Raw genomic sequence first — 15,143 nt, 5'->3', positions numbered from 1 at the left:
TTGTTTATCTCATCAGTTTATTTTCACCCCGGGTTCACTTTAACGTAGTAGGAGGCATAAAACACTTGTTTTTAACAATCTTTTAAGGTGTTTTATAAGTGAGAGATGTTTTTTGAAAATCGCAATAATTGATAATTAGTAGGATATTATTTAACACATCCTGGAGTTCTCTTTTAAAAGTTATGTCAAGCTTATATTACTCTCCTTTCCCTACACCATGTTCCAGGAAGTCCAGAAGGCACATGGAGGCCCTCGTAGGAGGACACAGACAGCAGGAGGAGCCTGACAGAAGTCATCACCATTATACACCATATCCAAAACCAACCAATGAGATTTGACTGGAATTGCACTTCAGGGAGAAAGCACTTATGAGATGTGTTCACCTAACATTTGAAGTCCAGTTATAAGTGGACACACACTAGCTGGATCATCCTCTGATGCCACCAAACCTCCTAGAACCAAGTAAACTCACTCCTTCCCAGCATGGCAGGATGTCCATCAGTGTTTTCAGAGCATAATACAAAAATGTGAGGAAGTAGGGATGAGCTGAAAATTATTCTAACCTGCAAATTTCCACTAAAACCAGGAAGCAATGTCTGCAAATAAACGCCACTAAATGATAAGTTAGCTGCTCGCTGCGCTAATCAGGTGCCAGCTAACTCTGAAAAAGACTGTCATTTGCCAACATAGCTTCTCGAGTCAGCTCTTGTTCAGAGAATTTTGCACTCATTCCTAGTCCGTAACAGTGGTGATCAAGAACTTCAACATGACAAATTTTGATTCAGTAGGATCTGGAGGTCTGAGTGAATAAAGCAGCACCCCTGGAGTCTCATAAGCTCTTGCTGATTTAGGTTCCTATGGATTCAACATTTGTCATTTAAAGGGGAACTTCAGCTTAAACAAACATACTGTCATTAAGTTACATTAGTTATGTTAATTAGAATAGATCAAAAAGCAGGTGACAAGGAGCAGGAGACACAGTTCCAACTGTCCTGTGTCCTGATTACCCCTCCCAGCCGCACACGCTAGGCTTCAAATGTCAAATTCAAAATGTCAAAAAAAAAAATTGCACCAAAACAGCAGAACGAGAACAACAACATCAGAAATCCCATCATGCTTTGCACAGCATCAGGGGGAAAATGCCCGGGCAGTTTTCTTCTGTGCAGCTAAAAATGAGGCTTGTATAAGAGAAACAAAATTCTGATGCTGTGAAACTGTTAAAGAAACACAAAGCCTTTTCAGTGCTGCTGAGTCGATTTTTAGTCTGGAGGTTCACTTGAAGTTGAATATTATAATGATTACTAGTGGGAGAGGATGGGCACTCTTCTGTTGAATCCTGCACACGGACTGAGCTTGAGCTGGGATCTTGCCTACAGAGATCTCACTACGGAAGCTCCTGTAAAGCCCCATACACACACTCAACAGCAGTATTTTAGGCTCTCACAACTTTTCTTGTGAAACACCTAAAAAAAAATCTCTTGCCATTGTTCAAGCAGTTGATAAGACTGATAAAGGTAGCCATACACTGATCGATTTGCCATCAGATCCAACCAACAGATAGATCCCTCTCTGATCGAATCTGATCAGAGAGGGATCGTATGGCTGCCTTTACTGCAAACAGATTGTGAATCGATTTCACCATGAAACCGATCACAATCTGTGAAGCTGCCGCCACCCCCCCCCCCCCCCTGCATACATTACCTGCTCCGGCCGGCGTGGGTCCCCTGGTCTCCGCTGTCCCTTCTCCGCGCTCGGCTCCAGCTTCACTGAACTTCCTGCCGGGGAAGTTTTAACAGTAGAGGGCGCTCTACTGTTTAAAATTCCTGCCGGGACAGGAAGTTCAGTGAAGCTGGAGGAACCGAGCATGGAGAAAGGACAGCGGAGATCAGGGGACCCGCGCCGGCCGGAGCAGGTAATGTATTGCCGCTAGCGTCGGTCATTCGAACGCCGCTATTGACGCACTCTCGGCCTGCCGGCGATCGAGCGAAATCTTCTGCACGGACGGAATCGACAGGAGCGATTGACGGAAATCGATCGTTCTCTCAGCGTTTGCGCAACGATTTCACAGCAGATTCGATCACAGTGAATCTGCTGTATATCGGCGGGAAAATCGTTAGGTGTATGGGCCCCTTTAGAAGTCAATCCAAATGTTGAATTGACTTCTTATCAGCTGCTTGAACAATAGCAAGAGATTTTTTTTTAGGCGTTTCACAAGAAAAGTTGTGAGAGCCTAAAAGACTGCTGTTGAGTGTGTGTATGGGGCTTAAGAAACATGGGAATGACCCAACCCTGCAGCATCTATTTACATGCGTGGTGGGGGTAGGGCGAGCTTTTAGCCCTTTCCAATCCTACGGTGGACATTGGCCTTTTCTAGCTCAGGTTCAATGTCTGACATAGGAAAAATGGCTATCGCTAGGTGGTGCTGTTGCTAGATAAAATCCACAGTGTCAGCCTCATTAGATCAAAGTGTCGGACAGTCTGACACTTCGATTGCAGCCGGCCTCATCCTCCAGCGCTGCACCCCGTAATTTATTACATGGGCGCATTTGGGCTAGTCACTAAGGGCACCATTGCCGCCCTATTTGGATCAAAGTGCTGATCCACTCCAGCACCCTGCTGCACCACGTAATTATAAAATGACACTGGTGCATTGCAAGGAGGTGGGGCTACAGTGCACCCCACCCCCTCCTCCTGATGCTGGGTCGCCTCCTCGCTTCAGTGAGAGGAGGTAGAAGCCCTCGGGATCACTGTAGGAAAAAAAATGGAATGACGTGGATTTGCTTTGCAAATAGTTCATTGAATCAAGAAGAAGAAAAAAATCTATTGAATTCCAAATACCTAAAATGAAAAATTGCATGCTGTATGGCTGCCTCAACTGTGACATTTTTCTTTGAGATCAGCTGTGGCAAAGTCCCCAAAGCCACCGATCTTTTTTTTTTTTTTCTAAAGCCTAAAGTGTCCTGAAACATTACAATCTTCATCCAGTGATGACTGATCACCCAACAAGAGGTGCACAGTGCAGTCACTTTACAGCTACCAATGGGCATTTATATTTTAAACAGTTGCTATTGGTTACTGCCTTTTCCACATCATCCTCATTGCTTGCTAGAATAAGCCTGTTTTGGCAGTTACAATATAGTGAGCACGGCGGGTGCATCACACTTGTACTCACACTTGGGAGACAAAAATGCCATCAAGCATTGCTATCTATGCTATCAGAACTCAATTTACCAACCGTCTCCATTTTAACCTGGCCAAGAAGACTAGATGACTATTTAGGGCCATTAAAGCAGCAGGGACAGCCATATTATCCTAGGAAAAGCACTTTCCATTGGCACAGCCAATCCTGATGTCATTTCCTCCCAGAAACTGCACCGTCATTGCTTGCTTTGTAAACGCATGTGAGCCCAGCATAGATCATATTTCAGCAGCTTTCCCCTTCTCAGCCTGTCACACTGAACTGCACTCAGCCAATCCGTGAGGAACAGGAATGTGGGAGGGAGCATAACAAGCTTCCTTCTTCCCAGCAGTGTATCAAATAGAATCAGGCTGACTGAGATAATATTTATTACAGCAGACACATTTATAATTATATTGGAATGCTTGCAATGCAGGGTCAGGTTGCAGAATACATAAAAAAACACAGAGCAGCTGGTAAATGGAATATGATTTTATGGCTGACAGTCCTGAATATATATATATATATTTATAGAGCTTGCACAGAATGGATCTGGGGTCTCCTGTGCAACAATGGAAGGCACTAGTGTTGCTTCAAAATTCTGGACTGGACCTCACTGATGCCCCGATTTATAGATTCATTTAGAAGTCTTGTTGACTGAGGGCTGTACGTCTGACCCTGATCCAAGCTCTTCCTTTGGGCACCTGTGTGCATGAAACTCTATGAAGTGAACCGCTTCCCTATCTTATTCCAGCATCTACTGATGAAGATCCTCGGCCAGCAAACATATCTTGCAGCCATTTGTAAGCCCGTTCGGTGGAATGTGGGAAGTTCCAGTCTGTGTGGGCTTGATCAGTAACTATACTGTGGGGTTCACTTCAGAGATGAAGCACAACTTTAGATGTCTGTCAGTTCATGGAAGGCAGACCATGGCAGGGAATAGCACTTTATAGGGCTCACACTTTGCAGAAATGGGGAAGGACCTTCTTATCCTGATGAGGCCAATCCTGCTCATACTAAACCCAGCCCCTTGCAATGCCGTGTCCCCGACTGCCTTTTCCTAGCCCAGTGCGAGTGTCTCTTCTGCCACTAAGTTTAGCTCGGAACTACTAAATGGCATAAGTGTAGTTTAACCAGGATGCTGGATAAACTAAATACATACAATACATTTTGATCATGATCGCTTCAGGTGACTATCACCTGAACATTGGTTCCTTCTCATTCAGTAGTCCACTGAACTGAAGAACCTTGGCCATTGCCATTTTAGTTTCTGCTGGGAGAGACAATGGGAGGGACAATGACCCCCCCCTCCTCCCCTGTTCTCCAATCTCCAGACAATAGGAGAGGAGCCAAACAGCATGCCTGTACAAGAACAGAAGTCAACTTAAAATTAAAACAAATGATATCTTCAGGGGACAGGCATTTTGCATGTGTACACAACTTAATACATCTACATACTTATAATCAAATGTGCTTATAACGGGTCTGTAATCAATAATTCAAAATACTTAATGTATTTTACCTCCCAGGTTTACAGAATCAGACAGCTGTTACATCCTGCTTATAGTGATAGCAAACTGGCCGCTGTGTGTGCTAATTTCTTCTTGGATGTGTTATGAAACTGTAAGTGCTAGTAACAGCCTTTAAAACTGGAATGAGAGGTACATGGAGGCTGCCATATTTATTTCACTTTAAGCAATACCAGTTGCCTGGCTGTCCTGCTGATCCTCTGCCTCTTACACATTTAGCCATAGGACAAGCATTCAGCAGATCAGGTGTTTCTGGCATTAATGCCAGATCTGACAAGATTAGCTGAATGCTTGTTTCTGGTGTTATTCAAACACTACTGGAGCCACACAGACCAGCAGGGTTGCCAGGTAACTGGTATTGCTTAAAAAGAAATAAATATGGCAGCCCCCATATTCAGCTCACTTCAGTTGTCCTTTACGAAGAGGGGTGATAATGAGGGCTATACATATTGTAGACGAAAGGCCTGTTTCCTAAAAACTGAGTAAATAAGTGATTTCCAAGACCTTTAGGGCCCTTTTCCACTAGCGGAATCGCAAACCGCTAGCGATATTACAATCGCTAGGGTTTGCTAAATAACATAGGAATCGCGGTAGGGTATTTCCACTACCGCGATTCGTTTTTGCCTGAAACGCGATCGCGGCGCGGAGCGATATTTGCCGCGATTTTGCTATGCAGTGCATAGCATAGCAAAATCGCGGCCGCAAACGTCGGGAAATCGCCGGTAATTTTTTACCTTTTGCGATTCAGCAGTCGCTAGCGTTCAGCGTGAATGCTAGCGACTGCTAGTGGAAAAGGGCCCTTAGTATGACTTCCTGGAATTTAAAAAAAAAACTCCCCCAATTCCCTCTCACTTCCTCTCGAACTTTAAGGGTCCTCAAATCTTATTATGGTTACAAGAACAGGTAGGGGGACTTACTCACACTTTCAAAGTGGATAGGCCGACACTATTGTCTGAAAGATGTATGGACCCGAATTGATTGCACTTTCAGTGTCATAGCAATATAATCTAAGAAAAGTATATTCATAGTTTGCAAGTGACCATTCTACCCTCCATTAAAGCATAGAGCCATATAATGATACCAATAAGCTAAGTAGCAAAAGAAGCAGTCCAATGGACACCACTCTTGCCTTGTAGCGCTTAAGACCCAGGTCTGATGCTCAGCCAGGACACTAACTGCATGGAGTCTGTATGTTCTCCCTGTGTCTGTGAGGGGTTCCAAAAACATACTGATCACATCTTCCCCTCAAAAAGTTGGCCTTCACTTAGGACCATTACACTATGGCTATGGTAGGGATTATATTACTAGATTGTGAGCTACTTTGAGGGACAGTTAGTGACATGACAACAGTATAAAACTCTTAGTGTATGTTAGGCATCACAAAGCTGAAAAAGTAAACAGAGCATACATGTAAAACTCTGGCTGGCCTGCAAAGCCTTCAGATTTTGCCCACAAGTGGTTTTACCACTTTGTATTATGTTTGACCCATTCTAGACCACCAGGGAAGCCATATGGGGGAGGGATGGGAAAGGCATTAGACTCCAGGGAACTGTATAGTGGAGGGGGAATCACTAGATACCAGGAACCTGTATAGTGGATTGAGAGGGCACAAGACATCACAAAACTGTATAGGGGAGGGAGGAGGCATTAGATACCAGAGAACTGTATAGGGGAAAAAGGAGGCATAAGACACCAGGGAATTGTATAGTGGATGGAGAGGGCCACTAGACGCCAGGGAACAGTATAGTGTTTGGAGGGGGCCACTAGGTACCAGGGAACTGTATAGTGGATGAGGGGATGCACTAGACATCAAGAAACTCTATAGGGAAGAAGGGGGCCACTAGACACCAGAGAACAGTATAGTGGCTGGAAGATGCACTAGACATCAGGAAAAGAGGCACTAGACATCAGGAAACTCTATAGAGGAGAGACACAGGCATGTTTTTACCTGTTGTCATCTGTATCTGTACCTTGCTTGAATAAAGAATCTCTGCTTTGGGGTTCCGGAATCCGTCCCTCTTTACTTAATACTCTTTAGGGGAGGGAGGGGGCCACTAAACACCAGAGAACTGTATAGTGGATGGAGGGTGCACTAGACATTAGGAAACTATATAGGGGATGGAGGAGCCCAGTGTATAGGGGAGGAAAGCCATTAAACACCAGGGAACACTCTGGGGAGTGGGGCCATTAGACACCAGGGAACATTATAAGGGAAGGAAGTGGTTGCTAGACATTGAGGTTGGCCTATGACTTGGTCCTAGTGTTCAATTTTGGCCCACTTTGTATTTGCGTTTGACACCCCTGCTATAGAGGCTTCCCACTCCATACTCCATCACCGAGCGCAGACCCCCAGAAGATTACCGAAAAGGGCTTGTTGGTAATCACATCAGGACTGTGCTCATCTTTAGGCACGAGCGCAGCCAAACTGCGCCTGCGCAAGTATGGCCGTGCCTATGCATGAGCAGCTCCATGCAGGCAAGACGTGATACAGGCACTTGTGCCAGAAGGGGAGTGTGGCCCCGGTGTTAACGAGGGTTCCAGCCAGTGTTGTGAGAACGGAGGACAGCGTGAGTAGACTCTGGAGGACCCAGAAGCTTCCCTTCTCCATAGTCAAGTACCGCTATTTACTTTTTAAACCTTGTGACGCCTTGGGTTCTCTTTTAAGCACCGTGGAAGATGTCAGCATATAATCATGTTACATACCTCATACAAAGCCTGCCTGTGCTGTAATGGTAAACAATACTATAATTGTGGCTAATTTCAAGGTTGCAACATGTCTGATGTTTTAATTTTACTACTTTTTGCCTGCCTTCATGGGATTTGTTCTGTTTTGTAGCTTGTAACTTGAAATGTTTGCAGGTACAGTCTTAGTACAAAAACGTGTCATGATTGTAACTCTGCATAGCTTTTATCATCTTTCTTCAAATAAAAATGTTTTTAATAAAAATGTTATGAACTTAATGGACAACTGAAACAAAAATACATTTATGAGATAATGAATTGTATACGTAGTACAGCTAAGAAACAGAACATAAGTAGCAAAGAAAAAAAGTCTCATTTTTGCCAGTATAGCAGTTAAAACACTCGAGTTGTTATCTACACAATTGAGCTTCTCTGAGCTATTTGGCCAACTTGGTCAAACTCAGTCCTGTTTTCTGAAGAGCCTAAACAGCCAAAAAACAGTGAGACAGCTTGAGATAAGGTTTTACTGCAGGGAAGTTCAAAGGGTCATTACTACTTCTGCTTTGTTTTATAGCTTAAAAGACAGAGTGTGGCTTCTAAACTGCAAATATGACAGAACGATGCAATGTTATAAATAAAGTTATATAACTGTAAATAAAAAAAGACTTTTCTTTGCTACTACGGTAATGTTCTATTAGTTATCCCTACTATGCATATAATTCATTATCTCACAAGTTTAATTTTCTTCAGTTGTCCTTTAAATTAGTAAAATAACACACGTAAACTGCATAACTGATCAGAGACATTTTAAGCACAATTATTTATAAGTAGACCGTCTCTTGGTACCTATATAGTTCCAATCAGGAGGGTATTCATTTTTAGAAGAAAAAAAAGAAAAAGCAGCCCGCATGGCAATAGAAAGTTGTGAAATATAGAAATAAAAAAAGAAAAAAAACTTAAGACTATACAGCGTTCTATATATACAGCAAGCCAAAGTCTAAGCTGCCCTTTGGCTTCTATGTACATAATGCGTAATCGTTTAATACCACAGAATTAGCATGTCCACAGTATACAGTTATCAGCAACTGTCAATGTAAGGTTCTAGATTTCCGGTTAGCAAATGTCTTAGAACACCATGATTTACCTGACTTCCACACGACAATCAAAAGTCAGAGAAAAAAAAATGCATTGATAAATAAGAAATTCCAAGTAGGATTGTGGTGGCTTAAATAATACTACGACACAGCTCCGCAAGGCCAAGAGAACAGGAACTAAAATTTTCCAGCCAGAGTTTTGAGAAGAGACAGAGCAGGTTGCGATATACTTTGGCCTAGGCAGAAGTGAGCTCATTTAGAATTTTTCGGCCGCCGTGCTGCGTAAAAAGCCACGGCCTGCTTCTAAACACGCGTACGAGATGCAGATTCACTAGGAAAGAAAAAAATCTGAATTTCAAAATGGTTCATCAGCAAGTAACAAGATCAGCTTCAAACACGTCAGAGCAAGCGACAGTGATTAAAGGTTCATATCTATGGCGTATTAGTAGTTTTATTTTCCAGTAAATCCAGTGTCTATGTTAGACTTGCAGTTTTGTTACGGAAAGAGGAAAAAATAAAAAATAAGCATCTGAATCCAGAAACTCCCCCCCCTCAAAATATGAGATAATGTCAAACTAAAAATCAAGGGAGAGTCAATCATAGGCCAAAATATTTTAAACTCCAGCGTTTTCCATAATCTCCATAGAAGTGCATAAAGTAACCCCCCTCCTCTGTGGTTTGGTCCAAAATAGAGAGAAAAAAAAAAAAAAAAAAAGAGAGAGATAAGTAATGGTTGTGTCCTTCACGATGAGATGTTCGTTCAGTGGTTGTATGAGATGGCGGTTCAGCGGCCAAAGATAGAATTATATTCCATTAGGATTAGCTCCACTATTTGACTCTGGTACACTGTGTGTATGGCGATATTTCCAGTCTCTGTTTCTGGTTTCAGCAGAGTCGGGCCAAAAACTATGGCTAAACTCTGAAAGTTCATTCTGTTCTTCTCTCCAGTTTCCACGACACTAGAGAATAAACAACGATAACAAAGGTTAGAGAGTTTAAGCCATACATGTCAAACTCCGGCCCGCGGGCCGAATTGGGCCCTCCGAGCCATTAAATTTGGCCCACAAGTGGTTTCCCCACTTTGCATTATGTTTGGCCCACTCTAGACCACCAGGGAAGCTATATTGGAGGTGAAGCCCTAGACCACTAGGGAAGCCATATGGGGAGGTAGGGGGAAAGCCATAAACACCAGGGAACTGTTTAGGGAAGGGTGGGAGCCTCTGGACACCAGGAAACTGTATATGGGAGGGAGGACCACTAGACACCAAGGAACTGTATAGTAGTTGAAGGATGGCCATCAGACACCTGGGAACTTTAGAAGGGAGGAAGGTGGCCAGTAGACATTGAGCTTGGCCTGTGACTACCGGTAGGTCCCAGTGTACAATTTTGACCCACTTTGTATTTGAGTTTGACACCCCTGGTTTAAGTGGAATACTTTGCCACTGACAATAAAATATGTGCAGAGAAGATATACAGGTGAAACTAATATATGAAATAGGAACCCTTTGCAGACGGTTTGGATTATTTAGCTGATTAGAGTCTGACACTCTGAGCCTAGAATATTGAACACCGAGGCTGGGGACACACTAGGCAGTGCGGTAAAGGTCGCGTTTTGCTGCATATGCGTTTGTGTGTTTTTAGTGTTTTTTCTTTTTTTCCCTCATGTTTTGCGTGCGTTTTGCATACTCTTTTAATGTATTTTATGCAAATCACTGGGAAGTTAACAGGAAGCAGAAATATATAATCAAACTTTTTTTTCTTTCAAAAAACGCATATAAAACCGCATGCAAAACGCACTACCTCTGCGTCACCATTGACTTTCATTATGTGCATTTTTGATGCATTTGGAAAAATATGCAACAAAACTAGCATTTTTAAAACTAGCGTTTTTTCACGTGGCACACTGACTTGCATTAGGTGCGTTTTCTGCAATGTTAGCGCTTCTGGCTAGTGTGTTCCCAGTCTTACACAATATTCCAATGGTCTGAGATTTTGGGGTTCTCATAAGCCATATTTAAAGAGACACTGAAGCGAAAAAAAAAATGATGATATTATGATTTCTATGTGTAGCACAGCGAAGAAATAAAACATTAAGATCAGATACATCAGTGTAAAGGTGGCCATACACGGGCCCGATTCGCGGCCGTTTCGACAGCAGATTCGATCGTGGGATCGAATCTGCTGCCAATCGTTCGCGCTAAACGCACCAGCCGATCCGATTTCCTCCCGAAATCGGATCGGTCCGTCGATCGCGCCGTGCGGGAAATTACCCTCGATCGCCCGCGGGTAGGGTGCGCGTCGATAGCGGCGGCCGATCCGATCAGGTATACATTACCTGACGCTGGCTCCCGGGCGTCTTCTCCGCGCTGCACCGCTCTGTTCCGGCTCCATCCCGGTGCTTCCTGTGTCACTGCAGTGACCAGGAAGTTCAAATAGAGGGCGCTCTATTTGAACTTCCTGGTCACGGAGTGACACAGGAAGCGCCGGGATGGAGCAAGAACAGAGCGGTGCGGTGCAGCGCGGAGAAGACGCCCGGGAGCCAGCGTCAGGTAATGTATAGGGGAGGGGGCACAGGCGGCAGGAGCAGCTCAACAGATTGTGATCGGTTTCAGGCTGAAATCGATTCACAATCTGTTTGCAGTAAAGGCAGCCATACGATCCCTCTCTGATCAGATTCGATCAGATAGGGATCTGTCAGCTGGTCGATCTAATGGCAAATCGACCAGTGTATGGCTACCTTAATTGTTTCCAGTACAGGAAGAGTTGAGAAACTCCAGTTGTTATCTTTATGCAAACAAGCCATTAAGCTCTCCGACTAAGGGCTGGTTCAGACGGACGTTTGCAGAGCGTTTACAGCCAGCGTTCAGGGCTTGGTGTTAAACGCTCCCATTCAAGTGAATGGGAGCGTTTGTACCGAGCTTTCAAGCGCGTTTACACAAACGCGGCGTTTGGGTCCCGATTTTCTCTGGCGTTCAAGGAGCCCCTGGAAGCTACATGTAGCTTTCAGGGGAGGTTAACCGCGACGGCTAATGTCCCCCTAGGGGAAGAAAAAACGCGACCGCATCCAAACGCCTCCAAACGTCCATCTGAACCAGCCCTAAGTTAGTCGTGGAGAGGGCTGTTATCTGACTTTTATTATCTCAACTGTTCCTGGACTATTTACTTTTCCTCTGCTAGAGGAGAGGTCATTACTTCACAGACTGCTCTGAAAGACTCATTTTGAATGCTGAGTGTTGTGTAATCTGCACATATTATAGAGTGATGCAATGTTAGAAAAAACACTATATACCTGAAAATAAAAGTATGAGAATATTTTCTTTGCTGCCAATCTTCTAGTAATTATTCATAGTACACAACCAATTCACTATATCATTTTTTTTTTCCGCTTCAGTGTCTCTTTAAAATATATAAAATGCTTAAAATATCTCACTTTGCATGTAAAGAGTCTATTTCTTATTGTTTTTTTTTTTTTTGGGGGGGGGGGGGGGTTAGATAAACACAGTGAGTATTGGACCATCTTCCCCAAAGGCGTGAATGTTTCAGGCCTGGGTCTCACTGGAGCGGTTTCAGAAGTGATTGCTGCTTTCTAGGAATTGCCGTCTCTACCTGTTTTGGGGCTGGTGCACACAGAGTGCTTCTAAGCGCTTTTAAAAACACTAGCACTTTAAAAAGTGCTTAGCTAATGTATTTTAATAGGATGGAGCACACCAGACGATGTGATTTTTTTCCCAAACACAAACGTGGGTCCTGCAGCATTTCTGCTGATTTCTGAGGCGACTCAGCCTCAATGTTAAGTATAGGAAAGTGGAAAATTGCTCTGAAAAGTGCTAGATCAGAGCAATTTTCCAAGCGTTTTTTTTGTTACAGAAGCTGTTTAGTTACAGCTCTACTGTAACAAAAAATAAAAACCGCTACACAAATCGCTAGGCATGATTAGAAAATTGCTAGGCACATGCCTAGAATCGCATTAAAAAATTGAGCTAGCGCTTTCTGGTGTGCACTGGCCCTTACAAATATTCTCACTGCTGTTTTAATTAATGATCCGAGTGTTAAATTATTTTTTTTACACACTGAGTAGGGAACGGAAGATAAACCTGGTACACACCTTCAATTTTGATTGAGCAATGACTGGCCAATTTCACCGCCTCCATGTAGTATGAGGTTCAACAGACTTTGAATACTGTGAACAGATTGTGTAGGTAAACTCTCATACTACAGGGAGGTGGTAAAATTAGCCAATTAAAATTGAATTTGTTTAACAGGCAACTTAACTCTGTAGAATGCTGGAAAATGCAGACCTCAGCCATCTATTTGTTCTTCTTCTTTGACACATGGCCACGCCCAACTGTCCCATCCAGCAGTTGAATTCAGAGGAGGTGAGCTGTACTGCATTTCCAAGCACATTATGCCAATGAAATGAAGTATTGTGAACATCACTTTTGCTTCTATACACGATTTATATTCACTTATCCCAATTGCTATTTGCTTCGGTCAGTGTTGGGTTAGTTGCATCTACACACACAGCATCCATGCAACAACAACATTACAGTACAAAGCTTAAACCAACTCATTTAAATTCTGAAGCGCCAATCAAAACATGGCTGAACGCGCTGCGGTACCTTGCTTTTCAGTTTCCGAGCAGGAAAGCTGCTAGGATCAGCATTAATGCCACTTACAACAAGCAATCAAAGCATTTCCAATGACAAATATTTCCATATATTCACTGATTTCAACTCACTGTTTAAGATGCTTGAAGAGCGCCTGCATTGTGTCTTGGTTGGGCTTTGGCAACTGCTTAATTAAATCTCTGACAGCTTGAACACGCTGCTTAGGCTCTTGTTCTAGAAGAGAAGTCATTTGCTGTGAATTATGTCAGCTGATATGAAGGTCTAAGGCAGTAACATGCAATGCTTTGTCATGCAGTGCCCTCAGGTGGCCACACTACAACGTTGCCACAACAAGTGTTTTTTTTTCTTAAAAAAAAAAAAAAAAAAAAAAAGCAAATTTCATATACATAGGTTTCAACATGAAAGAACTACAAAATATCATATCTGTGCTATATAATTAAAGTAAAGAGAATCTTAGAAACATTTCCAACAATAGAAATAAAAACAATTCCTGGTTGTGTTTCCGGACATCATGAGCCTTTGCGTGCAAAAATATACAATTTAACAGCAGCAAAATATAATTTAACGACTTAAAGGAAGCATCAGCCAAAATAAGCCCCAGCCCCCCCCCTCCCCCCCCCCCGATCTACTTACCAGGTGCTTCCTCCAGCCCCTTGCCACCGCAGGGAACACCTACTGCGCCTGCACAGTACACTCCGGACAACGTGGACTTAATTGACATTGAGCGTAGGCACAGTAGAGCACGACCTCGAGGTCTTTCTCTGCACTGGCAGAGACCCAGGGTCGGCGGCTGGGAGCAGAGCTGCGCTGCTGGACGTATCGGTGGAAAGAGGCTGGAGACTTCATCGGCTCCTGACCCGGGGATCACTGTGAGCCAATGCCATTGGCTCTGAATGATGCCAGGATCAGGAGCCAATAAAATCGGATCCTGACTGGCTCACGGAGCTCTGCCATCGCTATGAGGGGCATGTGGCTATGGGAAGGCGGTCGGTCCATGTGCCGATCCTTCGATAAGCTCCGTTTCCTGGTACCAGCAGTCTCTGGTTCTTAAAGTGTACCTGAGATCACGTGAAAGAAAAAAAATTATATATACCTGGGGCTTCCTCCAGACCCATTCGGCCTGAACGTTCCCTCGCCACCATCTGGATCCTCCGTAAGTTCAGACAATCAGTGCAGGGTCCCGTAGGTGGAAGCATTCTGTGTCTGCCCAGTAGTACTGTACAGGTGCAGAACACTCCCAGCCACGGTAACAAAATGGGGGGTGTGCGCGCCCAGGCCATGCCTGCTCAGTAAGCACCGACCGGCTGAACTTACGGGAGCCCTTACAAATGATCCAGAAGACAGAGGATCGAGAAGGCGGAGTACGGCGGCAAGGGACTGATCAGGCTGAAGGGGGCTGAAGTAAGCCCTAGGTATGCATGAATTCTTCATTTTGAGTAATCTCAAGTTCATTTTAAGGTACCTGAGACTGCTAGTACGCAAGTGGTTATGCAAACCTGTGAGGTTTGCAAACGAAAAAGTTTGATACTTACCTCTTATATCCTCCAGAGGTTTCTCCAGTCTTCTCCAATAGAGGAGGCTTCCATTTGGGACACTTTTTCTCCTACATGTACAGTGTTGCCCTTTAGCAGCCAATTTATTTAGGGGCTTACAAGTGCTCCAGGCCAATCTATTTTAGCACTTTTTTTTTATTTATGTTTTGTTACATTTCCTTGCTAATAATTAGTACTGTTGTAATGTGTATTTATGGTCACTTGTCACTAGGGGGCAGAGTCACTCAATAACAGAGAAGTTCTCCTTTCAGTTTCTACATTTTCTGCTAGCAGAGAGACATCAAAGCATTTCAAGAATTTACAGCACAACCAGTTCTGCTGACTAATGGGTAGGAGAAAGTGCATAGTGCCCAGAAGAAAAGCAATATGCTGTCTTTTATGCATGCAGATAAATAGAACTTTAAACAAATACAACAACTTTAAAGGTGAATAAACTTTTGCATGATTTCAAGATTCCTACTGATATTAGATTGTTCCTT

At 43.6% G+C, this 15,143-nt stretch overlaps 1 protein-coding gene across 1 annotated transcript in view; it reads right to left on the bottom strand.

Moving 5' to 3' along the window:
- Positions 1 to 3,650: 3,650 nt before the first annotated feature.
- Positions 3,651 to 15,143, bottom strand: part of ARHGAP12 (Rho GTPase activating protein 12) — a 207,735-nt gene continuing 196,242 nt past the window's right edge. Inside the window, exons 19-20 of the mRNA XM_068235694.1 lie at positions 13,222 to 13,324; positions 3,651 to 9,442 (exon numbers count right to left, since the gene is read on the bottom strand). Coding sequence (XP_068091795.1) covers positions 9,268 to 9,442; positions 13,222 to 13,324 — 278 coding nt within the window. The 3' untranslated portion in view covers positions 3,651 to 9,267. The remainder of the gene's footprint in view (positions 9,443 to 13,221; positions 13,325 to 15,143) is intronic.

Source organism: Hyperolius riggenbachi, chromosome 5, assembly GCF_040937935.1.
Source record: "Hyperolius riggenbachi isolate aHypRig1 chromosome 5, aHypRig1.pri, whole genome shotgun sequence".
Taxonomy (NCBI): domain Eukaryota; kingdom Metazoa; phylum Chordata; class Amphibia; order Anura; family Hyperoliidae; genus Hyperolius; species Hyperolius riggenbachi.
The sequence above is the reverse complement of the archived record's forward strand: the minus strand, read 5'-3'. Positions and strand labels throughout refer to the sequence as shown.